The sequence below is a fragment of the Takifugu flavidus genome, chromosome 5 (genome assembly GCF_003711565.1).
Source record: "Takifugu flavidus isolate HTHZ2018 chromosome 5, ASM371156v2, whole genome shotgun sequence".
In the NCBI taxonomy this organism is placed as follows: Eukaryota; Metazoa; Chordata; class Actinopteri; order Tetraodontiformes; family Tetraodontidae; genus Takifugu; species Takifugu flavidus.
The window spans coordinates 4,389,997-4,416,261 of NC_079524.1; the positions used below are offsets into that span (position 1 = coordinate 4,389,997).

Consider the following 26,265-nt stretch of genomic DNA (forward strand, 5'->3'; position numbering starts at 1 on the left):
ACTCATAAATTTCTTTCTTCCTCTCTCCTTGCTGGGACTGAGCGAAATGGCTACCAGATGTGGCTGCGATCTATTCCCATTGCCGTGGCAACGCAGGCACTGGAATAGGTTTTTGGGAGTCCAGGGCTTTTGGCTGACTCACAGGGCTGGAGGATTAAAGCCGATCTACGAACTTGGCAGATGGAAAGTTCCACAGCTCCAGGTCACGGCCATGGTGCCACTGAACCCTCTTCCCAGAGTCCAAACCCTGACTTTTTGACCAGTATTGCATCATCCCCAATAGTCGCAGCATTGTGCCTGAATTTATGTTTCACACATTGTTCATTTTATTGACTCGGTATTGAAGTTGAGCCCATTAGTCCTGTCTAGCTGCAGAGGGAATATTAAAAATCCCTTAATCATACCCAGCCCTCGGCCGCTTCATCCCAGTCAGAGGCAACAGCCACGGTCCAACACCGGCTGCTCGGCCCTCCGTGTGCCAAGTTTACGTCTCAGTGGATGAGAAGCGCGGCGGCGTGTGTCATCTGAGAACCTCCATCTGTGAGTCTGATGTGACTCCAGGCCACCTGCAATATTCTACCTAGACCCCTTAATGGAGGAGTGGCTGCAAATACGACTCTTTTGGAGTCTTTAAGGTAGCTGGCCGGCAGCCCTGAGGAAAGTTGTACCCACCAGCATGCAGTGACGTAAGCCGTGGCGACAGGAGCAACGTTCTCAGCAACAATTAAAAGCCGACCTGTTGATCTTAATTTGACTGCATGCTGCCGTCTATGTGGAACACACCTTGGATTATTATTTTTCAACATTAGCAACTCAAAAACACCAGAGGACTATAATTACTGGTAGGGATTTGATCATTTGCAGCACTCACACTGTTTTAATCCCCTCTTATTACTCCGCGTTAAATGTTTTCATTATAATAAAATAAAATAAATGGTCTTAAATTGCTGTGTTTGGCTAAAGCATCAAAATGAAACTGAAAATACAGTGTTTTGCTTTGGCCTTTGTAACACTACATCGGGAACTCGCTAATTTCCTAATAACATTAAACGAGTAGAGCTAAATTTAATCAAAAGCTTTGCTTTAATCTAATTATAAAATCTAGTTTTCTGCATGTCGATTAAACGATGGCAACAAGGCTACTGTAGCTGTAGCCTTTGGGGACATCAATAGCTGTGTATTCCATGCTGAACTTCCACACTAAAGGGCGCTGCAGTCTGCAGCTCTCCATCACATGACCTATACATCTCCGTCTCTATCCATCCCACTTCCTGGTCCGCTCCCTTGTGACCTAGTCCTGCGATATCCTTCTTCACGCCAAAAGAGGACACATATGGAGCGCGTGATTAGCTCCTAAGCATAGAGTAGCCACTGTTTTTTTTCCCATGAAAGGAGCTCTTGTGCACCATCCCGAAGGAGCTGAATGTGCTGCTCTGCTTGACTCGGGCTCTTTGAAGACCTCCAGGACATTGGAGGACTCCTGTCTGGCAGGAAAGAGTCCAGTTCACTCGCTGACTTTCTGGCTGCATTCTTTACATTCATCTGATCATCTTTGTCCCAACGTTTGCCCTTGTGTTGCAGTATCCTGCTAAAATACGCTGTGTTGTACATGGGTTAGGGTTAGGGTAAATGAGGGCCAGGTTCTCAGTTCAGGAGCCATGTGTTGCTTTTCTTTATTCCAAAACAGTAAATAAGGAAACAACGCAATGACCGTACAAACTGGACTCAAATTTGCTAAAAAAAAACCCAACAACAACAAACAAACCCAAAGAACTAAAAAACAAACAGAAAAAAAACAACCCACACAAGACAAAATATAGTTTAAAGTTGTAACATTTTGGCAGCTTTTGAGGCGCTTCTTCCAAATACAGCGTGCACTGTAGCATGGATGGAGGCCAGTCAAAAATGGACACTTGGTAATTACACAATGTTATGCTTTTATGTATATGTAATTGCTTCAACAGTGGTATCATAGTAGCAGAATCATACCTGTATGATATTATTATCCTTCAGGAAGGCAACTGGACGGAGCAAGGTTGTTACAGGAATCCTGTGCAGCTATTAACGCCATATAATTACACTCTGCGTCATGCAGTTAAGTGTTACACAAACAATAACATCAACAGAGGACAATTACAAAGCCAATGTAAACTTTACAGGAGATTACTTATACCATAATTCTGCTTCCGAACCGAAAATAAGCAACAAAATGGCCGAAAATGGCAAATACAAACATGAAAGCCAGTTCATTGAGATCAAAGAAATCAGAACGAAAACTTCATATAAGCACAGCTTACAAGGATAATGAAAAGTACACAGTGTATAAAGTAAAAACGTTGAATTAAATACCCAGCGATGTGTTCTGTACCTTTAGGACGACACTTCAAAGACAGATTTTCATGACAGCTGTAACATTTAAAATAATCAGCCAATGGCGTACTACCATCCCCGGCACTGCTATACTGTATCTATTACTCACTGGTCATCGTACGCCAGTACGGCATTCAGAATAGCTTTTTCATTGGTCACAGAAATGGTTTGTTTCTTCATACAACACAATGATTCCAGTTTAAGTATCCCACACCCACATCTTTAACCACTCCACCGTTCGCTGCTTTGAACTGAAATCTAGCTTCTGTTAGCTAAACCGCTCCACAGGTGTGGCTTTCAGGCCTAAAACACAGTACCAGCGAGCCTCGTAACTTAGCCTTGTAACCACTGTCAGCGTACTAGCTTCAGGTGCTGGGAACACTAAAGCTTACTGGTTTGAACAAATAAAGGGTACAAATATTTCCCTTATGCTTTAAAGCAGTTGATATTTGCAGAAGTAAACAATACGCAGGAGAAGACTGGTTTTTGAGCAGAATATATACAGTACAATTTTGGATGGTTTATCTTTCCCCCCATAGTATAAACAAATTTGCCAATGATAAAAATAGCTTGGAGGGCAATGTTGACCTAGATTGGACCAAAGGGAAAGAAAAAAGCTCGAGACAACTATTCCTGTATTCTGATATGTAGAGAATCATTCTTTTACAAAACATCTAATAAAGCTCTTGTTTATTGCCCTGCAATATTTTCCTCAGAAACAGTGAGAGTATCAATTGTTGTACAGGAAAAGAGTTAGCTTCATGAGATTTTAACATTAGATATGTGGAAATATGGTAGCCTGGGATTCCATTGTCTTTGATTAGTGGTTAATGTGAGAGAATAGAAGAATACAAGCAGGTAAACTAAGTCTGTTCCTGGTTTTAAACAGCTTTTTCCCCACAAAATGATCAAAGATAGAAATCAGACATCAGGAAGCAAAGTCTGACACAGCTCAATAATAGAGAATTATGGCTTTAAATCCAAAAATAAAGGGAAAAAGACAAACCAACACTGAGGCCCAGTGTAAGTCAGAAGTTACAAGCAACTTTTTCAGTCACTAAATATAGCATAACAAATGAAATTAGGGGTATCATAATCAAAGGAAGTCTCCTTAAAATGTAAGCTATCAGCCTAAAACTTAGATGAAAAGTGAATGGATGAAAACGATAAGGTGCTTTCCTTGATTTAAATAATGTTTTTCTATGCTGTGTACCATTGGGCGAAAGTAGCTAAAAGCTATTTAATAGCTGCGCACTACTTGACAAAATGCTAGAATGCAATTATTCACCCTCAAAATCGGCCTTAAATGTGGATGAGACAGAAGAGCAGAAAATGGATTATGGTTCATGACACTTGTGTCTGGATACTTGGCAGAACTGTGTACAAAAAAGGACTTATTGAAAAGAAAATACAAAGGTCTATAAAGGCCATTATATTACAACTTACCAACATGAATAAACTGCATCCTTGATTAAAAGAATTCCTTCCTTGATTGGTCCAGGAGCCACTTAAACAGAAAAAAATCCTTCAACGATATGTTCATCTTCCATCCTGGTCAATCAAAATCGTCCAGATGTCCATAAAATGCTTATTTCACTACTTGTGGTGGCATTATGGCTGTCTTTGGCTGGGCTGTTTTATTCTCAGCTGTATCCAAAGTGCCCTCCTTGCCTTTCTTCCGAGGCGGCTTTTTTATGGGGGTCTTCTTCGGGGTGGAATCTAATGTTGGGTCCGCTGCCTTCGAGCCGTTCAAGTCCTGCTTCTCCGGGCTCTTGGCTTCTGGGACGTCAAGGTCGATGGCCACTGGTGCCACCATCTTCTGGAGGCTGCTTGAGGTAGGCAGCAGGGGCTTGGTTGAGCCTTGATGGCTCAATCCAGTAGAGGGGGTTCTTTTGGCTTTCTGCGGAGGCGTTGGTTTCTCCCGGATTCCTTTGGGTGTGGAGATGCCGTTGGTTTTTGTCAGACCCGTTCCCTCGTTCCTGTTGATGCTCTGGGTTTTCTCTTTGAGCTGAGCAGCCAGGAGCGTGGCAGCCTCAGAATTCATGTGAGGGTGAATGACCTTGGGGCTCTTGGGCGGCTCCTTCGGCGTTTCTTTGGGCAAGTCCGCGCTCTTGTCGGATGAAGAGCTGTGAAAGCTGCTTATCTTCTTCAGGGCATTCTGAACTACGCCGCTGATTTGCTCCATGTGGCTGGGACTGCTGTGCTCGTCTGTAGACTTCTTCCCTCTCGCAGATTTATGTTTGCTGGGGGAGCCATTCACTCTCACCTCTTTCCACTCCTGTTTCTTTTGTTGCTCAGAAGCTTTCTCTTTTATTTTTTGTTGCTCCTCGCTCTTGGTAGAGCCATCACTGGAGCTCCTCTTCTTGTCCTTTGCTATTGTGAGCACCTTTATTACCCCCTGCTGCTCAGGCTGGGGAGAGCCTGGAACATTTCCATGAATCCATGACACCTTGGGCTTGGTGGACGGGTCCGGTGGACGTGGTTTTGTCTTGCCAGGTGAAGGTGGCGGCTTTCCGTTGCGTTTCACCTCAGGTATAAAAGCACCCTCCCCTTCTTTGCTGATATTATCCTCTTCCTTGGACTGCTTAGAAAGGCGTGCGATGCGAGCATAGAGGGCTGGAGTAGCAGAGTCGGAGCCACTAGTGGAACCGTCACTGTCAGATGATTTATGGAGGGGCTGCTCATTACCTTCTGATTTAGCAATGCTTGTGTCTTTCAGGGATGTGTACTCTCCTGCATCGTCTTCGTTAAAGGCCTTGTCGTGTCTTGTCTCTTTGTTTTCATTTATAGATTCTGTGGATCAACAAATTGGATATGTTAAAGACTATACAACATCGCTGACATTGGTGTGGCCACTAGCATTTGGAGGCTAATTCAAGTATTAGCCGTTTTGTTGATACTCCTCTTTGCAGTTCCCAGGGGGCCATGGGGAACTGTGCACCAATAAAATCAAAGAGATTAAATGTATTTTGTGATAATACCCTGGCTGATCTGTTTGGGCCTGTTTTAAGCTACTCGTGGAGACTCTAACGAGCAAGAACCAAAAACTCTGTAGGTTCGTCAGACTTCTAGAATAGAAACTGATGACCGACCTCCAAGAATTCAGTCAGTGTTTAGATATGTCCCATTGTGCTGACTTCACCATTCAATTTCCTGTTTAGAAACCCTCCTTATCGAAGCTAACTAGCGCCTAGATGGCATCTGGACGACAATGCGTAATGGCTTTTTCAGAAATGTGAATCACTGCATGGCCCACCTTGGGAGATTACTCTGTGTGTGTGTGTGTGTGTGTGTGTGTGTGGTGTGTGTGTGTGTGTGTGTGTGTGTGTGTGTGTGTGTGTATAACTAAATGCTTGTTTACTGATATGGTGACTCACCTTCATGGGGCACACAGTACACTCGCTCTTCCTCTCTACTCTCAAAGGAAGAAAAAGACTCCTGGGAGGACCAGGACGAGGGGGGAGGCTGCTCGACCACTGACGGGGGTTCGATGAAGCTGCAGTTGAAGGTGTTCTCCGGGTCGTGGTGGGCTACTGAGAACAGAAAACAAACAAAGGAGCCGAGAGGTCAGCCAGAAGGCGTTGTACCATCTTACAAGAACAACAATTCTGCTGTCAGTCACTCTTAAACCTGCTACAGAGTTTGAGAAAACGATGGCTCTGTTGAAAACCTTGTACTGCTAATACATCCACCTTTAGGGATGACGTGGTCCCCACAGTTCGTGCTTTTTATGTTTCAGGGAGGCTTTCCCTGCTAAAGATAAGAGAAACTCTGTTTTCATTGGTCCTAAATTGGAGGCTGTCATTGTATTCTCATTTCTGAAGTCAGTTAGCAAAACAAGAACAACTTTGGATGTAACACTAAGCTTTCAAGTATTCAGAAATTCAAATGGAATGAATGGACAAAGAATTGTGTATTTGTGTCTCATCAAAGTTTCTTTTCCTCATTTCTCTTTAGTCACGACAATATTCTGCTGATTCTGCAGTTTCAGGGCAGCTGCGGTTTTTGAGGGAGACTTAGAATGATCTTCACATCTGGCATGAAGTGCATAATTTCGTTCTAAACTCCACTGCCTTGTTAACATGACGCCACATCAGATGATCCTGTTTGTAGGTCCGACAAATGTTTATTTAGACTAAAGATAGGTTCAAGAAATCCCCTAACTGTCCAAGAAAGAGTCTGTGCTTTGCAACCGCTCTTGTAGTGATGTTTGATGAAGTAAAATGTGTTATGACGTGTTTTAATTAAGCTTCAGAAAAGTGCAGATGAACAGCATTAGCAATGAGGAGGATATGCTTGATATTGTGAAGCAGCAGTATGAGCATCTGGAGAATGCGGAGCAGCTATGTTAGTCAACAAGCTAGCATATGGTCATTCCGCGCTCTCACTTATGTGCTGTAATGAACAACTGCTGCCCTTCAAAGCTGCTCGCTTCAGACTGCGGTGCCACTGCAGCAGACTGGACGCCACGGTGATCCCCCCATACATGGAAGCCAACATACAACAGGGCATTACTGACACACCCCAGCTGCACGGCTCCACCACCAGAGTCGCTCCGTGGGGGGATGTGTTAACAAACTTGCAGCAGAGGTTTAATGGCCTGAGCGCTGGGCTTCAAGTTCAGCTGCCTGGATATGAGAAACGTCTTTAACCCTGAACAAGCTTGCACAGCATGATGATAACATACAATATGCAGAAGAGGATCTAGTAATCTAATCGGTGAAAACTATTTCCAAAAAGTTATCCAATAAAGTCAGAGCAGCTTGCCTAAAAGAAGTCATTGTGAGGTTTTCTTTTATGAAGATAAAGTAATTGACGGGGGAAGTTTTCTTGAGTTAGCCTGTGAATGGATGTCAAGTTGTGTGTTACCTCTCTCCCCAGCCAACTTTCCACAGATAAATAAAACAGAGAGAATTGCAGGAGTCTCTCTGCATTCACCGCTGAGGAACCATTTAGAAACAGAGGAAGCAAATAATGTCTGACAGACAGACATCTGTAGTGTGCGCAGTAAAAATGCGAAGAATGGAATTCAAAACCTCACACAAATAAGCTGGTTGGGCCAAGTGAACAATAACTGTTCACAGACAGAGCTATCTGTATTATGCTAACAATGCTAACAGAGAGGTAAATGTCATCTTTCCTCTCTTTAACCCCCCATTCCTTTCGCACTCTGTCTTGCCACATCTGTTGCCCCTGACTGTGGTGTGGATAAATCACAGTTCTGACACGAGCAGGGGTAAATTTGACCACTTCCTGTTTCCAACCCCAACGGGCCCCCTCTGGAATGTGCGTGTCTGTGTGTGTGTGTGTGCGCACAGGACTAAGTCACTCCAAAGTTTGGCGTTTCTAAATGTTAGCAGACCGCACTTCTGCGGCTCGCCCGAGATGAGGCCGAGTATAGCAACAGTTTGGATAAGGAAGAAGAAGGACAATAGAGACGCGGCGGCGGTTCAGCGTGAAAAGGCTGCAGGATCGTATAGAAGATGAAAAGTTTATGGAATATCTTTTAAAAGTCATTACAATGGTACGATACTGGAACACCGCTGTGTTCTCCACATCCCCGATGATGTTCTGCGGCGTTAAAAACGAGTCAGCTACGTGCTGCAGAGGCGCAGGGGGAAAAGAAATCAGGTCATCATGTGTTAGCTCCCTCCGCGGCACCCTGACTTCAGCAGAGCCTCATTGAAGACTCAAATTACAGTTTTTCCCTCAAGATGTTTAAAATGAAACAAAAAAAAAAATAGCACAGCACAGAAATAACGCCATGAGCGAAGCACTGCCACGTCTATGAAAAACAGAAGTTTGGAAATGACGAAAAAAAAAGCGATTCTGATGAAATAATAATGTTTTTTTGCCAGAAGTGGAAAGAAAACATCCACAAACGCATTTTAAAAAAGAGTAAAGTTAAATTTTGTTTGACCTTCCAACCCGTTTCTGAGTGCTCTGCGCAACAGTCACGTTTGAAAATTCGCATATATCTGCTGTCTACTACCACAAAAAAGGGCCCGAGGGGGTCACAGACAGATCTCTCTCACAAGACCACCAGAATCCCTGTGCGGAGCACCACAGCTCACCACACAGTGCAGCCTTTGATAGCACATCACTCACCATAACCCCGGGCCCCTGACAACCACTGGACTTCTTTTAATAACACAACCCCCTTGGCCCCAAGGAGGGAAGCAAAAACTTGGGGATGATGATGATGATGATGGAAAGAAAAGGGGGGGGGGCGCTCCAGTTTAGCGTTGTAATAATATGAACACATGGCATTTTAGGGTGCCAAGAATAATAAGGGGCTCTAAAAGCAGCGCATTCCTTTCAAATGAAAGCCCACGCTCTCCTGGCAGCCGCCATACACCTTTCAACCCTGTTCATCATCTGACACGCACAGGTTGTGCTTAAGACGTAACCCTGCCACCGTCCCCTGTTCCACTGCAGATACGCACCAGGATGGCCACCGTGCGGGTGGCTCCCGACACCTCTACTGTGTTGCCGGAAGGCAATCGGCCATTAGAGAAGCCACGAGTGATGCTTCTGCTGTGTTGTACAGGCACCAAAAGTGATTACGTAAAAACACAACAGACTTACCAACGACTTTGGGCAGTTTTTGCCGCCTCAGTGGAATACGGGGAAGTTTAGTGCTGATTCTGCTGAACCGTCCGCACAGGATCCGCTTTGCTTTTTTACTGTTGGAAGAGTCGCAACCGTTAGGGGCAAAGCCATAAAAATAGAGGGAGGTGCGTCAGACCGGACTTAACATGGAGCAGATTTAGCATGTGATGGCTGTTTTAAGTATTTTCTTGTTTTTTAAATAGCCAGGACGGGGACGCCTGAGGTCTGTCACTCACTTGTGGTCGTCTTTATGTCGACAGAGGCAGCAGCAGAAGAGCAGCGAGAGCAGGACGATCAACAGAAAGGAGACCAGGCTTCCCGCTGCGATCACCCCCATCCGCTGGTTCGGCTCTGAAAGACGACGTGCAGGTGATTCTGGGTGTGTCACGTTTTCATCAGCATTAAACTACCTGGCAGAGCTAATTATCATGATGAGCTGGAGAAGCCCGCCTAAGTGACTTGACGAGTGGGTCAAGCTACAGTAATCCATCTTCTCTTAATGTCAGAGGTGGCTTTAATAACACAGATAGAACTTAGGGTGAATTTCAATCATTGGTTGGTATCTCTGAGAAAATTAGGATACAACAGGCCATAAATCAGAGCAAATTACTCCCTATTAATCTTATCTCCCTTGAGGTATTGGGCCAATTAGCCTTTTGTTGAAAATTTCCCGTCGTTGCCCCCCCCCTCCATCGACTCTCTACCCGCCCACCATCGTCTACAACCTGAACGCGATTAATCAAGGAGTTATTAAGGCCCCTCCCTCCTCGAGTGGGGCTCATGCTGAGATAAAAACTGCTGCATTGCAGCAAGTGAAGCCAGTTTTTTTCCCCTTTCTTGCTTTTAGAACTGATCCGAGCTGCTGGATAATGGAAAAGCGTCACTGCGCTACGCTGACAGCCGAATCAGACATTCTTGTCCCATTGAGAAAGATTTTCCCTGCCTGCTACCAACGACGGTCCTATCAAGCTTTAGATTTTCCTTCCCTCTTCATTCCTGTCTATTTTCCAGCTTCTCTCTTTCCTAATTTTTCCTCCATCCCACTCTGAGTGCTCCCCTCCTCCCTCCCTTTCTCTCTCTTCCTGTCTCTCTGTCTGAACAGGAACTGAGCCAACAAACACAGCCATAAAAAGGACACCGGTCTCGGTCTGGAAACACTATCAAGGCCTCGCTAAGTTAACTCCGCCATTACACACACTGACCTGAATAGACGTGTTTGTTTGTACTTTGTGTGTACGGCCAACTATTAGACATTTAATACACAGGGAGCGTTATGCCATCTGGCTCTTTGAGCAAACAGTTCAAAAGGTCGTAAGTCTTTCTGTAGATGCCGCTCAAGCACGCAATAGTTGTTTTCCTGTCTCACAAAATGTATAAGTCCGTCTAGACGACGGTTGTTTCTGGCTACTGTTTGGGGGGGGGGGGGTATGAATCTTGTGGTTTCATGGGTAAAAATCAATATTTTCTTACGAAGATAGCAAGCGCCAGACACTGGATTGCAAATTTTATCGTGACACGAGCAGGTCTGGTTGCAGTTCACTCCGTACTGGCCAGGCTGACAGGTCCTATTGCAGCTAAAGTGGAGAGGCAGAGGAAGAAAACACGTCTGTTTAACGTTCGTTCGTGCTGTTAATGGCACAAAATGCCCACAACAGCATCGCACAGCGTGACTTACTAGGTGCCATAAAAGCCGGGGTCGCACAGGCACTCCCCCGTGACAACATGGCAGATGCCGTTAAAACAGTGGCCGCAGTTGTTCTCGCAGTTCTCTCCATATGTGCCATTGGGGCAGCGCACTTCACACCTATGGCACGCAGAAGGAATGCCGTTATTACAGCCATTTTCAGGCGTAACGGTGCATTATCACAGCGTGGGAAACGGCGTTACGGTAGCTGCTGGTTAAAGGAGCTGCCACTGGGCCGACCACGACGTACCTGTCCCCAATCCAGCCGGGGTTACAGTGGGAGCACTTCCCGTGGATGGGGTCACAGTGGTGCCCGTCTTTACACGCGGGACACACTTCCTGGCAGTTGTCACCAAAGAAGCCTTTCGAGCAGAGCTGGTCACAGCGTGTCCCGTTCCAGCCGCGGTCACAGGTGATGCAGCGCCCCTCTGTCACCTTACAGGGCTGCTGACCCTTGCAGTGCCCACACCTGCGGTCACAATAAAGGACTTAATAAAGGATCCAAACCACGACAGAACCCCTCTGTTCTGATGTCCCAGGAAGTGATTTTGAATGATTAAAGGGGTACATAGGGTTAAAAAAACACAGCTGAGGCTAGAAAAAACAAAATAAAACAACAAACAAAAGCATAAATTGCATTTGGAAAGATGTAGCTATGTCATCTACTGCTTGTTATGGCTTCATGATGGTTTTCCATCTGCAGTCAGTGAAATATTCTCACCTGTTCCTGCAGTTTTGTCCGTAATACCCAGCAGGACACGGCTCCCTGCAGAACTTCCCACGGTACCCTGGGGTGCACGTGCACGACCCGTCAGCTGGGTTGCACTTGCCGTTAACACACTGGCAGTACCGTTCGCATCGCTGGCCCCACAGTCTTTCGCGGCACTGGCAGCGTCCTGTGAACTGCTCGCACGGCGAGTTGTTGCAGTTGCACTGGATCCCGCAGTTCCTCCCGGTCCAACCGGGATTGCACAGACACCGGCCCGTCATCGCATCGCAGATGGAGTTGACGCTGCAATAGCAGTTGTTGTTGCACTGGGGACCCCAGATACCGGGGTGACACGTGCACTTTCCGGTCTCTTGGTCACACTTGCCCTTTTGGCACAGACAAGCGTTCTCACAGTTCGACCCCCAGCGGTTGTGGTTGCAAGTACACTTGCCGGTCAAGTCGTCGCACTGGCCGTTGGGGTAACAATTACATTTCCCTTTGCAGTCGGGTCCCCAAAACTGTGCAGGGCACTCTGTTGACAGACAGTAAAATGGTCAGGGGTGATAAACTTATGTAAACAAATGTAGAAGGCTGCAGTCATGGTCAATTTGAGCGACCTGCCAACAACATATATACCATTATGAGGCTGCAATGGCTAAGTTGTATGACAGTAGAACATAAATAGCAACAGTGTTGACAATAAATCGAAAATTCAGCCCTTACTAGTGTCACAGCTAGCTCCGAAGTATCCGTGACGACAGCGGCATTCATTGGGCCTGACACACACCTCGTTTTCCTTGCAGGTGAAGTTGCCTTCGCAGAGAGCTTGAGTGGACACAAAAGGACATGATGAGACAAGCGTCTGGGCCAATATGCCAGGGGACATGCAGGACTGACGGACGCCAGTGCTCTGGTACATACGTGTCAGGCATTCGTTCCCTAGCTGCGCCCATCCGCCACAGCACACAAGTCCCGGCGACCTGGAAAAGCAGTTGTGAGATTGTAAATGAGAGGGCAACCCACGACCACCTCCCCAAACAGATGGCAGCTCCAACTGATGTGGCTGTTTCTGCAAATGCTTGCGGGATGATATGTTGCACATATGCTTAGCATGTGTTTGCATACGGCGCTAAAGCCAGCGCTACGTGTTTAGCGGCTTGTCAAGCTTTCAGCAGGGAAACATGAAGGTAAAGAGACAACATTTAGCAGGCGATCATCTATTCCTCTCCCTCCTGCAAACACGATGGGCCTCTGCAAAATGTCAGCTTCGCGTGTAAAACTGGAGGAAGCAGAACGCTTTAAATCAATAAACAGAGGTCAACATTTTTCTTGTCCTTCTAAAATAAGAACATGGTATCCATCAGGTCTCACCTCTGCATGGCTTCACTTCCCAATGAAGCATGATGCATTTATGTAGCTTCAGATAACAGTTTTACGCTATTATTTCCATGATGCAACACTTAGATCCACTTTTTCGGAACTTTTTTCCTTCCAGCTATTGAGAAACTCCATCGCATATGCATGGAGTTGGCTCTTTCTGGACTGATACTGATTGATGTCAGCATTCAGAAAAATAGATTGTGCTCACTGTTGTGAAGAATTAATCTGGTGTTTAGAAGCCAGGCGTTACATAAAGAGGACCACCAAAGGACCTCAGTGGCTTTCTTTTGTAGTTTAAAAAAAGCACTTTTCCTCCCCAAAAGACTTTATTGATGGACTTGGGGGCAGCTACAATGTTGACACAAGTGATGACATGAAACAGGTTAAAAAAATCCATTAAAACCGCTGATGATCTATAAAACAGTTCCAGGAAAGCTGTGTCAGTGGAGCGGTATCGAGAGCGCCCCCTGGAGAGCAATACAAGCATCTCCAGATGTGGAGCCTACACATCTGTCTGGCTGCTTGCTGGAAATGGCTCCGCCCCCTGATGGATAGCGGACTGGGGGCACATTAAGTGCTATGTCAAAAAGTAAACATACAAAGTAGCGCAACAACAGAGGTGAACATTTTGGGGAGTTTAGATCAACAAATGTCGTTTCTAAATTGTGGTTTTATTTATTAATGGGAAAAAAAAATCCAAACTCATTCAGCCCAATGTGAGAACCTGGTCCCACCTGAACCTGGTGACTGGTTGTGCAAACCTTGGTGGCAACAACAGCGATTAAGTGTTAATGACACCTGGCGATGAGCGTTCCCCGACGCTGCGCAGCAACGAAGGCCCCTCTGCTTCACCGGTGTTTTAACTCAGCCACCTCGAGGGTTTTCCAGCATGAACTGCTTGTGTAAGGTCACGCTGCAGCTCCTCAACTGAATTCAGTTCCAAATCTTTTTTTTCCAGACTGCTGCATAACCCAAATGTTCTTGAACTTGAGGTCATGAACCTCGGGATTTTCTGGTAGACAGCAGAATTCTTGGTCCCATCAATCACACTCTACCACCAATTCTGAGTGTCCCTTTTATCAAATGCTGTGTTATTTTTATACCAGATGTGAAGGCACATAATTCAGAAAGGCCAATTATTGCCTCTTTGGTCGGAACATTATTCCAAAAGTTGACATTGTCTGGATGTTTTTAGGCAACTGTGAGGGCTTCAGCTCTTTACGTGATGTTCTGGGTTCTTCTGTGACCTCCTGAATGAGCCTGGTGCTCTCGTGGTGAACCGTTGTTCCCAGTTTGCTCCATTTGTGGAGATTTCAAACACTTTGCTTTCTGTTCTTGTATCTCTTTCCCTCAAGGCAGGTGTTCATTTTTCAGATCCCATTTCGATTGAAGTGATTTACTATTGGAACGGGTCTGGTAAGTCATCAGATCTGGGTGTGGCCAGGGGGCATTAACGCAGCTTTCCAAATGTGGCTAATCACAGTTCAATCATGGTTTAACAAGAGAGGGCAATTACTTCCCCACATAGAGTCACGTAGCGCTGGAGAGCGTTGGCCCCTAATGACATCATCATCTAAAAACTGCACTCTCTATTTACTCGGGATATCTTTGTCTACATTAAAATAGTGTCTGATCTGAAACACTTAAATGTAATAATAATAATAATAATAATAATAATAATAATAATAATATCGTTCGTTTTTTTCTTTTCACAGCCCAGAACTTTGCTCTAAATGGATACTCACCCCGGCACTTTGCACACATTCTTTCCTTTCGGGTTAAGTTCTTGGCTGAAACTGGAGCAAAAGAAGAGACAGACCACCGCAACAACAGCAAAAGAGTTCTTCAATTCCATCGTACACGCGGCAGCATCCTTCTAGACGCCGTTCTTTCTCCGCATATCTCGTCTCCAAAAGTGGCGACGGCGTCTTTTCACTGCAGTTGAGCCCCCCGGATCGTTTTTCCCGATAAATCCAGATTAATCCGCATAATAAATGTCAAATCTGCGTCCAGTCGTGTGCGTATAAAACTCCCCAACACCTACGCCATTTACAGAGATCGGTGCAGGAGAGGAAAGTGACCGGCCGCAGGAATCCCAGACTTGTAGCTTGAAAAAGTGATCAAACCAAAGCGCGCAAATCACAGAAACGCTGCTGGAAGCTGCTCTCCGGGGGTGCGACGTTTATCCTCTTAAACTTTTCGATGTCCACTATCCAGCAAACGGGTCCAGACGCAACATCAAAAATAGCGCTGACAAAAGAAAAACAGCCTCAAAATCATGAAACAACTCCCTTCCCCATCAAAAATGTCCTCGACGCGTGGGGAAACGTGCGCGTCCTTCAGAAAAGTTTGCTGCAACGGAGCTCCCTTGCGCCTTTTCTTCTGCGAGGAGAAGAGCTTAATCCGCAACTTTTGCCTTCTCTTGCGCTCTCAGGAGTGGCATGAGGGAAATTCCTGATTTGTTACTGTATCTTTGGCTGTGTGCGCCATGCGTGCGCCACCAAATTTACATAGTCTGAGCCCGCGTGTGCGCATCGGGGTGTTATTTTAAAGGCCCGGATCAGGTATCAAGAAGCCTTTTGTTAATAATGAACAGTTAATTTATGATTCTTACGAACCATTTGTGACTATCACAACCCAGATCTGTCCTGATTAATTGCAAAAGAGGCGCGTTGGACGCATCGTGTCGTTTGTGGAGCTCAGGAGATGAAGATGCAGGGTTTGTTTCTATGACACAACGTTTGGATGAATTTGATTTAAAACGCCAGTTTGAACCTTTATGGAGAGGGCTAACGCGATGGTCGGAGGCGGCCGCTGGTACAGAGTACATGTTGAACAATGGCGCCCCCATCTGTTGACGAGCAGTAATTCAGGAATAGGGCAACTGATTGCGATAGATGTGGTGATAGATGTGGTGCTGGGAGTTAAAGTGGAACCAAGTGTCAAGTGTTTCTGTTTCTGGGTTTAGGAGCTCACGACAGATCTGGCTAGCGATCAGCATCGAAGGTGTTCCAAATGTACCCATTCAAAACCGTCTTTTTTAAATGGATGGACTAACAATTAAATTCTAGGACCTGTCAATCAATAATTTTAATGAATCATAGTCTTATTTTGTTGCCATGCAGGCGGGATTTTAGCTACAGTCTCCTACAGAGGAGCTGTATGAACCTTATTTTTAAGGCTCGTGAGGGTTGTTGGAGCCTGAGGTTGCCAGTCTGCTGCAGGGCTCACTCACACATTTAATGGCTGCAACCTAACGCTCATGTCTTTGGACTGTGGGAGAAACGAGACCCCAGAAAAATACACACATGCAATCACACTCCACACAGAGGGTCAAACCGAGAACCTTCTGAAATCAACATTAAGGAGTAAATTATGATCAACTGACCCACTGGATGCAGCATTGTGATGAGGAGAGGGTGTTGGATGCTGGCCTGAGGTATTTCAAAAGTGCAACAAAGGGAAATAAAATAAAACATACTGGAATAAATAAATACAAATATGAGAAACATACATCAAATTGTACCTGAAATACAACAGGTAAAAATCCAAAAATGAGCAACAAACTGTTCATACACAAGAAACAAAAGAAAAAGGCTCAGATACAAAGACAATTTGGCAAGGAATGCACAGCGGGAGGGGACTTTCAATACACAGGAAAACACCTTACAGGTGAAATAGACAAGCAGTTTACTAAGCTAGGGAAGTAAAACTTACTGCCCAGTGGGGGAAGAAAATACTTTCAAAATAAAACCAGAAAAAGAAACGTACAATCCACATTCTGACAGTGATTATATCACAACAATGTCACGGCTGTTTGTTTATCCGAGGACCATCAGCATCACTAAGACTTGTGTCCGACTGACAGATGCATCAGGGTAAGAAGAGCGGCAGAGGAAGTGAGGCCTGGTGCTGACGACAAGCCTGTGGGGGCAGTTCTGACCTGCGGTTGCTGCAGTTGCTCAGGTCAAGCTTTAGCAACATTAGGTGCCCAAAGAATCAGGTCAGTTGACCCGAAAATACTGAATGACCAGGTTATCCTATCAATAGATTTCTTTCTTCCCGGATGATACAGACATGTTCCAAGATGACAATGCCAGGATTCATCTGGCTCAAATCATGAAAGAGTGGATCAGGGCGCATGAGACATGAGACCACCGAGTCCAGACCTTAACCCCACCGTGAATCTCTGGGATGTGCTGCACAAGGCTTTGCAACATCCTGCTGAATGTGTGCATAATTAAAGCTAAAGGCGATCAGATTGGCGTGCACCGACAAGACCCACCAACTGTTGCACATCATTTAGCCCCCCTGGGATGATGCTAACACCAGCGTCACGACTACCTCAGGCATCATGTGACCCAGTTGATATTTACAAGAGTATGTTTCTTTGAATCATCTCCTTTGATCATTGAGAGATCAAATGTCACAGGTACTTTGAACCTTTGATCTTTACAATCATTTGAACTTATTTTTGACTGAAGCTTGGGGAGATAAACGGATCTTGTGACCTCCAAGCTTGGGCGTGACAGCTAAGACACTTTCAAAGTACGCTCCCAAAGCCACACACAAGCACACGCACGCACGCACGGTCGCGCTAAATTCAAGTCACTCACGTTTCCAGCTCTGCGAGCGTGGGATCAGCGGTGTTGCGCATGCGCGGTGCGGAGCGCGTCTCTACTCCTTTTGGGACCGCTGGTGGGGGCTGCTTGGGGAGCCTGACCGCCTGTGAGCGCTTTGAAACGGGGTGATTTCTCGGCAGCACCCGCCGCTCGTTGAGGACAGACAGAAACATCTCCGGCAGCAGAAAAGGTGTCTTTTTTCACAGTGAAAGTCGCCAGGACATTTTGAAAAGTCTCCATATTTTATTTTCCCTAAAGTCTCGTCGCCTCTGATCATCTTCCTCCCCCCCACCACCGATTTCTAAAATGATACGCGTCAAAACGGTGTCGCTGGCGGGGTCACACGGACGGGGTCTCCGGTTCACCTTCAGCTCGGCGCCCAGGAGCCCGATCAACAGGTGCAGCGGCGCCGGTGGGGAGCGAGGTTTGGGGAACGGCTCCAGCTCCGGCTCCGGCTCCAGCTCCGGCTCCGGGGCCACCAAGATCTGCGTAAACTTTGACCAGACACAGGAGGCTTATAAAAGCAAAGACTCATTAGAGCTGCTCAGAAGTCTGGTGGTGTTTAAACTCTGCTCGTATGACTTCCTGGTGGACAGAAACAGAGAGGTAATGCAGGATTGAATCTGTTAAAGTGAACTGATGATAGGTTTGGTAATTCCTTCAGCATGTTTTACCCTCAGCCTCACTGTAGGAAAGGGGACACACTAGTGTGGTCTCACAGGTAAATAAAGTCGTTACACAACAGCACTGAGCAACACATACAACTTATTTTGGGTTCTGTCTAAACTGGGAAACGCTCCAGTCGCCCCCTCTGTTAATGCGGCTTCTTCCCACAACCCCTTCAACGTCCACCAGTAGGAGATGCCCCCAGTTCTGTGCTGTTTTTCTGAAATATTTCAAGCTTTATTAGAGTTCAAGTAACACAAAGGGTTAACAGCCGATCGTCTGTTCCAACAGAACAGGGCAGAGACACAGGCTTTGTTTACCTCGCTTTTGACAAGAACTGACACGAGGTTCCTCAGGCTGTGGGCAGGCTCGAATTTCAACGTGTTCAACTGCTCACTGCTGGAACCAACACTCGTAGTTGGGTTTATGAATCGACTGACATTAGGGATGCACTCCCTGGAAGAGTGTGACACACAATTGTTATAGAATATACTGCACACTTTATAACACACTCTATAAAAACATATGTTTAGCTTCAAATAATGCATGTGGATTTAATTGAAAACCACTCTTGATGAATTCCTCTCTGACCTCATCCCCAGATAATGACTCTGGGTAAGAAGATACTGGGGCAGACAGGCTTCAACCAGTTGATGAAGATGACATTTTATGGCCAGTTTGTGGCCGGCGAGGACCACGTTGCCATCCAGCCGCTGATCCGGAAGAATCAGGCCTTTGGCGTGGGCTCCGTCCTGGACTACAGCGTGGAGGAAGACATCAACACTGAAGCTGACGAGTAAGAAACTTTTTCAAGGATTTGCCTCTTTAATCTTTCAACACCTCATATCAGTTCCATTAAAACTGGACAGATTGCATGTGTATAACGACTCCGTATCCTTCCACAGTAAACAGCGCAGCTGTTTGTGGTCGGCTCCGCAGAAAGAATGTTTCCATGATCACGAGGGCAGAACCGGACGGTCGCTTTTAGAACTATGAGCTGATGTAACGTGCATGACAGCACAAATGTCATGCAAGCGGTCTCTTGAGGCAGAGCTCCTCAAGGAGTAGATCTGTGCGTTGGAGAGTAATTAGGTCATCTGGTAGTCTGAAACAAGAGATGGCCTCGCACTCTGACGGCCACTTCGTTGAAGATAACAAGACAAGTGCACTTTTCAGAGTTACTGTGCCCCAAAACTCTGACCTTTAATTCATCTCACATAACATCCTGAGACTCATAAAGGTCACACAGGGACTAAATAAGGCCGGTCGGTATGAGTGTGGAGGAACAATGACTGTTAAAAGAAACATCTGCCTGTAGCTCGTGACAGGCACCACGTCCTCTGTTCATATTTGAATGTGTTGTAGTCAGATGCAGGCCCCTGACTGTGACCTTTTGACCCAGCTTTTATGATTTCTGTCCCAGCCCTGGTAACAATGTGGGATTTCTGAATATAGCCTAGAAAAGCCTAAAACTGTGGATGTTGGGATGTTTTTCGATGTAATTCTCCATCAGTATCAGGTGACGTTTCTAAAATATCTGTAGTTTGTTCAATATTATCTCAGTATATGTTCTTAAAATGTATGTGTAAGGACGCCAAGAAGCTCTTCTGATCCCCCTTAAAAGAAAGCTCAGCCAAACGGCGTCTCCCCGGCACATCCAGAGGAGCTGGATGAGGAGCTGGATGGGATGGCTTCTGGACGCCCCCCTGCTGAGGTTTTCCGGGCCTGTTTCCACTGGGAGGAGGCCCTGGGGAAGACCTAGGATACGCTGCAGGGTCTCTGTCTCTCCGCTGTCTGAATGGACAAAATGGACACTTTAATGTTTTATGGTCCTTATATTTAGCTTCCTGTGTATGTTTAATATGAGCCAAACCCACGAGGAATTAGCTCATTTATTATGCATTTGTCTTCCTGTTTTAGTGCATCGGCTGCACAGGAAGAGAGCGCAGGTAAACCACGTCGTGTCCTCGTTTGTGGGTCCAGCGCATGATGTAATTAACAGTAAAAACCTTGCAAATTTGCTTTCCATCCCAAGACAAGAACCTCGGACAGACAACGCACACGGCACACGGCGGGGGAGGGGCCGCGGCTCGCGGGCGCGTTGACAAGGAGGCCAAATGTGACCAACACATGGAGACCTTCATCAAATGCATCAAAGCATCTGGTGAGACTGTTAAACTGCCCCGGTGATGCTAACGTTGTCGCTCTGCATCAGCAGTAAAAGGTTTTATACTTCCGAGCAAACATTTCCTCCCCCTGTAGTCCCTTTTCAAACATCCTGTGATTTATTTTAAAATTCTGTTTGGTTTGTAGGCGGGAGCTCGTCGGAGGGGTTCTCTGCCATCAAAATGACCGCTCTAGCGGAACCGGAGTTTCTGGTAGGTGGGTGAGGAGGGGGGAAGATGAACACCCCTACAGGCAGCCGTTCACACCTTCATTCTCTCACCGTTGCAGGATAACAGGTTTAGCTTCCTGGCTCCAGTTAGTGTTGAGTAGAATTTCGATTTAACACGTTCAAAAGCACCTGCTCGGTTATTTACTGCCGATCTCGTCTCCTTTTCTGACAAGCTGCAACCCCAGCGCCCCAGTCAAGGCTCCACTTTTTATCTTTGAGTCAAAGGAAGACGGTTCAAAACAAAATCGCAATGTTCTTTACAGCCACATTTCCGATGTAAAAGGCAGAAAATGCATCACCTCTTATTTTACAGCTGCGCTTCTCCGGCGTCCTTGTGAAGTGGCGACGCTTCTTCGCCTTCCTCGCCGCACAGCAGGGACAAGATGGCATGGAGGTCTTAGAGCAAAGCCTGGAGCTCAGGCAGACACAGGTGGACTTTAATTTCACTTATTTCTATAGTGGAGCAAAGATTTGACCTCTGACATACGCCGTAGCTTTGACCACTGAGGCTGGTTGCTGCAATAACAGCGCAGCTGGATCTTTATGTGCTTCCCACACTAGGAAATCTTGGCCAAACTGGGCGCAAAAGGGGATTTTTATGACTGGTTTAGTGGGAAGAAAGAAGACTTCTCAGGGTAAGTGAGAGCATTCTGGTAAAGAAAGACCCCGAAACAATCCTGTATTTAAACACACTAAAAACCATCACAAGCTACTCATTGATAATTATTGTGAAATTACACGCACCGCCAGCATCCAGAGGGTTTGCCGTAGCGGCTGTTTTGGTCAGAGCCTGATGATTTTCTTCCATCTCACAGAGCTCTCATAATACCACCAGCGTGCAAAAACAATTTGGAAGAGCATTTGTATTTTACACCCGCCAGCTGTGCGTTACACTTGACCCCCTATAGGAACCCCTATAAACACAGGATATTGTGATATCCTGACATGTAATTCACCCCTGAATGTGGAGTTTCAGATGCATCACTGTATGTGGAGTCTTGTCCACCGCTATCAAAGCTCTGCTAATCATGTCTTCTATCTTCTGCGGCTACAGAACCATTGACATGCTTGACTGGAACAGCCTACTCGATGACAGAGCAAAGAATTCCGACCTGTTGGTTGTGCCTAATGTGGAGGTTAGTGCTACTGAACCTATGACTACAAAGCAAAACACATGGTGATGGTGCATATGAAACAGAAAAAGATCCTTGTATTTGAATAAATACCCTTTATTGAAGACCAAAGACAGCAGGATAAGAGGCGCTGATAGTTAGCACGCTGTATGATAGCTAACATGATATTTGGCTCATTAGCATTGGAGCGCTCTCTTGGGTTATTTGTCCAGTTAGGTGAGATGGAACAAATGCTGAAAAACTTCACTGAGAAGGAGGAGATTCAGATGAAGAGGATCCTGCAGCGCCTGGACGTGCTGGCCAAGGTGAGGCCCATTAGTCTCACTAAACAGAGACTCTGAGCAGCGGTTTGCCTTGGCCGTGCATCATTCATGCTGAGCCGTTACGGCTTGTTTGATGTCATTACTATGTTACAGTGAGGCGTATGCACATGCTTTTATTTTGAAATTCCAGCATGCAGTTCAAAGCGGTGTTCGCTTGATGGTGGATGCAGAGCAGACCTACTTCCAACCAGCCATCAGCAGACTCACGCTGGAGATGCAGAGGATCTATAACAGGGAGAAGCCTGTTATCTTCAACACGTATCAGTGCTACCTCAAGGTACGAATCCACTCACAGCAAAAACGATGTGACGTTGACATCGCCCAACCTCAGCATAAAATATCATTATAACTCAGCTGATTTGAGGATGATAATACTGCAGCACAAAGAAGATTGAAACTAAATTAACTTTTGTTCTTTATGGTCCAATCCCAAGTTAAGTTTCACGATGCGCCCTGAAGCTTCGAACATGAAATCTGTTAGCCAAAATGTTGTAGATAAATGAGTATTTTGTGGGCCAAGACCTCAAGCTAATCATTCCAAACCTCTGTAGATCAGCTTCATCCAACAGAGCAATTCCCAAATAACTGATTGGATTCTATTCATCTCTCCAAAATCCAATCGGAGATAATGGAGGGAATTATATACACAGTAACACGAGAGCCTCATCACATAGCCCCAAAAGCAGGAAGCACAGATGAAAAAGCCACTGCTCCCAAAAACACGGAAATAACCTTCTCAGGACATCAGTTGGGGCGTTGCATCATGCATGAAACATGCCGACAAGCCTGCCTCTGTTTGCATCAGTTCTGTCAAATGGAATGTGCCAAAATTCCGGAAAGGCCACCTGAAATATTTGGGCCATGTTAAGCATCACTGCCAAATCTGGAGCTTAATGGCTCCATTTCTTTCTGACATTTCACAGCCTTGGATTAAAGACCCACCTGAACTGACCTAAAACAGGAAACTGACAAGTTTTAAATGTCACGATTTGGATTTAATAGGACAGACGTACGGATATTAAACTCAGATTTACTGGGCGTTGAGTTCTAATTTAAATGAGTTATAGAGGACGGTAAAATGAGAACGGCAATATCCTTCACTCAGCATTGTTTAAATATTTGTGTCAATCTGCAGGAGGCTTTCGACGCCGTCAGCGTGGACGTTGAACTGTCCCGACGCGAGGGATGGCACTTTGCTGCCAAACTGGTGCGGGGGGCTTACATGCATCAGGAGCGGGAGCGAGCCAAGGAGCTCGGCTACGAAGATCCCATTAACCCCGATTACGAGTCCACCAACAGAATGTACCACAGGTAAGAAAACATCGTGTTTTAGTTCATAAATAGCTCACACTCAGATTTCTAGTAAGACCCTTGCTGCTGCTGGAGCATTTCCCCTCCTACAGTAGAGCACCGTGCTTGATTGCAGGTTTGAGCTAATTTAAACGACAACTCGCGTTAGCAAGCCTCCGTCCTAACGGGTATCGGTTAGGCAGCTTCTCCGGGCTTTGTGTTGTTTTCTGAAATTCTCAGATTAAAACAAGCTCAAAGAAATTGGCCTGTGGAGATCAATATGTTCTGCACAAAATAAGCAGAGGCCACCCCAGGGCCATCAATTAGATTCCAAGGTAAACATAAACCCAGGGAGCTAACAAAGTGTGGCTGATGTGCTACAGTGCAGCGTGGGGTAAGATTTCAAAATACGCTGCTGGTGTTAAAGTGCACGCACATTAACACAGCTGCACTCGCAGAATGCAAAAGTCTCACCTCAAAAGGTCGCCTTCACTGTCTTCCATGTTTACGGATGTGTTGCGATATATCTATATCTATATATACACGTGTGCTAATGAGTGCTACCTGTATTTAAATGCAATGCCAACAAGTCAAAAACATTTTAATTTGTTGCAGCATCACAGAAATGTTTTTAAGTGTGTGACAGACAGTAGGAGGTGAAAGGGTGTTGTTGTTCTCGCACAGGTGCCTGGACCACATCCTGGAGGAGATAGCGACCAACAGGAAGGCTAATGTGATGGTGGCCTCCCATAATGAGGAGACCATTAAACACACTATAAATCGGTGAGGTCGATGCTGCTACTGAAGACAAGCTGAAAAAAACCACACAAACTGTGCAGCAGCCGTGTAAATCATGTGATTCCGTCTACGTCAGGATGAACGAGCTGGGCCTCTTACCTTCGGAGAGCAAGGTGTCCTTTGGTCAACTCTTGGGAATGTGTGATCAGATCAGCTTCCCGCTGGGTGAGAGAGGCACACACACACACACACACACACACACACACACACACACACAGCTCACTGACCGTACACCAATCTGTTCTCCCCTCTGGCCGGATGATTTGATATGTTAAAGCTGAGCAATAGCGTGGTTCTCAAGGGGTGGCCGTGTGCCCCTTGCATTTATTTTCACTTATGCATTTCTGCTCCTCTCTCTCTCTCTCTCTCACACACACACACACCCGCGCCATCTCCATCAAGTTCACCTGTCATTTGGCCTACCACGTTGTGACGGATGAACTGCGACACCTTGATATTGAAGTCGCCTTAACAAATCTGCAGGCCCTCCACACTTTGTCAGTCAGAGTGGTACCTTAGCAGCAGGCAGACCTGGCAATGGCAAATTTGACCTTAAGCAGTACTGATGCATGTGGCTGCGCCTCTTGTCTGCTCTGTGCATTTAAAAAAGCCAAAGCTTTTATTGTCTCGTAGAAAATCAATCACAGATTGAGGTCAGCCGCTGCGCTCCCAGATTAGACTTCATAAATGGTGGTGTTGGTCTTTGACATTGAAAGGTCGTTTTTATTTCCCTTTGAGCCAAGGTGGCAAACAACAGCACTTTTTAATGCAGATGTAGCAAACTGAGAGCATCTTTGCCAAGTCAGCTAACCAATAACATCAGTTTCCTTCATAAACACAATAATGCACATTCATGGCAAAAACACCATCTACGTTCACCCTTTTCTTCCGATTCATGCTACAAAGCCCTCTTTCTTCTTCAACCTAAGGTCAGGCAGGCCTCCCCGTCTACAAGTACGTCCCCTACGGGCCCATCAACGACGTTCTCCCCTACCTGTCTCGGAGAGCTCAGGAGAACCAAGGCTTCATGAAGGGGGCCCAGAAGGAGAGGGAGCTGCTGTGGGAGGAGCTAAAACGCCGGCTTCTATCGGGGGAGCTCTTCCACCGACCAGTGTGCTGAAATCAAAGAAGAAGTGACAAGAAACTCTGGCAGTGTGTCAAATTCTTTTATTATCGCTGTCAGGACTGGATCTGCTGCTGCTACCTCTCTGATCTTTCAGAAGCAGATCGAAATGGTCAGATAGAGCATCAGTGCCGCTGTGCTCTAAATCCAGCCCTGCATCCAGGACTATCCCTCATCCTGACTTTGCATCATCTGCAGAGCTCCTGTATCTATCAAAGCAACATCTTTACTGCTCCAAAAGGACTTCCTAAAAGGCCAACGTGCCCTGGGTGGACGGATGTCTCTTTTTGAAATGCCCCTATTTATCTTGGAGAGGGATAACGATGATAAAAAAAAATAACAGGCTTTATTTAAATGGCAGCAAAGGGACTATCGATGCTCCACTCTTAAATATATGTTTGTATTTTTTTCTTGGACAGCCCCATTGTCCCCAGAGGAGGGGGTCTCTTTCTCCTATATTCTGATGGGCTTCATTGGAGGTTGTAACTCAGGGCCCCTTTTTATGAATCATGGAGACAGTGCAACTCTCAGTGCAGTCTTCCTGGTGCACGACAGGATATATCAAAATGTGCAATATATGGTGGTAATGTGCAATACTTCTACTGTCTGTTTCACTGCCCATATTTTGTGTTTATTTGCCATTGCATTAAAAAGAGAACTGGATATTCCTCAGTGTTGCTGTTCCAGTCCTGCTTTGATTCGCTTCAAGTTTTTATTCTGCAAAACGCTCCTCTCTGCTATCGATAAGCCATTAGTATTTGAGTCAAAGAGGAGCCGAGCTCCGCGATAATTACGGCCCTGTCATCTTACGCGGGTATCCAGGGCTCCGCAGACCATCATTTAATTACCCATAATGGCACGCTCTGCACAGATCAGAGAAATTGGATGCATTAATCATTACTCCGCAGAAACTTTAGTGGCTGTTGAGTTTCACTGAGGCAGGGCCGTCACCGCTGCTGTGTTCTGTTGGTTTAATTAAGGATCAAGAGATGGGCTACGCACATTTGCCATCAGATCCCTGCCCATGGGAGTGCACGAGCAAAGTTAGTAGATGTGGGGAATCTTACCAAACACCCCCCCTTGATTTATACCCACATTGCACAGTTAAACACTCGTTAGAGCTCTTTTAGTTTATGTCATTTATGTCAGCTTTTTGTTTC

The 26,265-nt window shown here is 45.9% G+C and overlaps 2 protein-coding genes and 1 long non-coding RNA gene across 3 annotated transcripts; 2 read left to right on the plus strand and 1 right to left on the minus strand.

Annotated features, from left to right (window-relative positions):
* Window positions 1-1,648: 1,648 nt before the first annotated feature.
* On the minus strand, window positions 1,649-15,462 carry scarf2 (scavenger receptor class F, member 2). Its single transcript, XM_057033202.1, has 11 exons — window positions 14,501-15,462; window positions 12,297-12,355; window positions 12,099-12,200; window positions 11,388-11,907; window positions 10,917-11,135; window positions 10,658-10,786; window positions 10,453-10,556; window positions 9,219-9,333; window positions 8,959-9,056; window positions 5,748-5,903; window positions 1,649-5,163 (listed from the first exon to the last, which is right to left on the minus strand). The coding sequence occupies exons 1-11, from the start codon at window positions 14,608-14,610 to the stop codon at window positions 3,959-3,961; spliced, it is 2,817 nt and encodes a 938-aa protein (XP_056889182.1). The 5' UTR covers window positions 14,611-15,462; the 3' UTR covers window positions 1,649-3,958.
* LOC130525910 (uncharacterized) lies at window positions 9,214-12,698 on the plus strand. The gene is made up of 2 exons (XR_008950616.1): window positions 9,214-9,351; window positions 12,179-12,698. It is a non-coding gene; the product is annotated as an uncharacterized LOC130525910 (long non-coding RNA).
* Window positions 15,463-17,352: 1,890 nt separating the features above from the next.
* On the plus strand, window positions 17,353-25,777 carry prodhb (proline dehydrogenase (oxidase) 1b). Its single transcript, XM_057033203.1, has 14 exons — window positions 17,353-17,983; window positions 18,646-18,839; window positions 19,964-19,992; window positions 20,079-20,207; window positions 20,357-20,421; window positions 20,752-20,868; window positions 21,000-21,073; window positions 21,493-21,574; window positions 21,784-21,876; window positions 22,025-22,171; window positions 23,030-23,205; window positions 23,869-23,967; window positions 24,059-24,147; window positions 24,912-25,777. The coding sequence occupies exons 1-14, from the start codon at window positions 17,684-17,686 to the stop codon at window positions 25,100-25,102; spliced, it is 1,785 nt and encodes a 594-aa protein (XP_056889183.1). The 5' UTR covers window positions 17,353-17,683; the 3' UTR covers window positions 25,103-25,777.
* The last annotated feature ends 488 nt before the right edge of the window (window positions 25,778-26,265 follow it).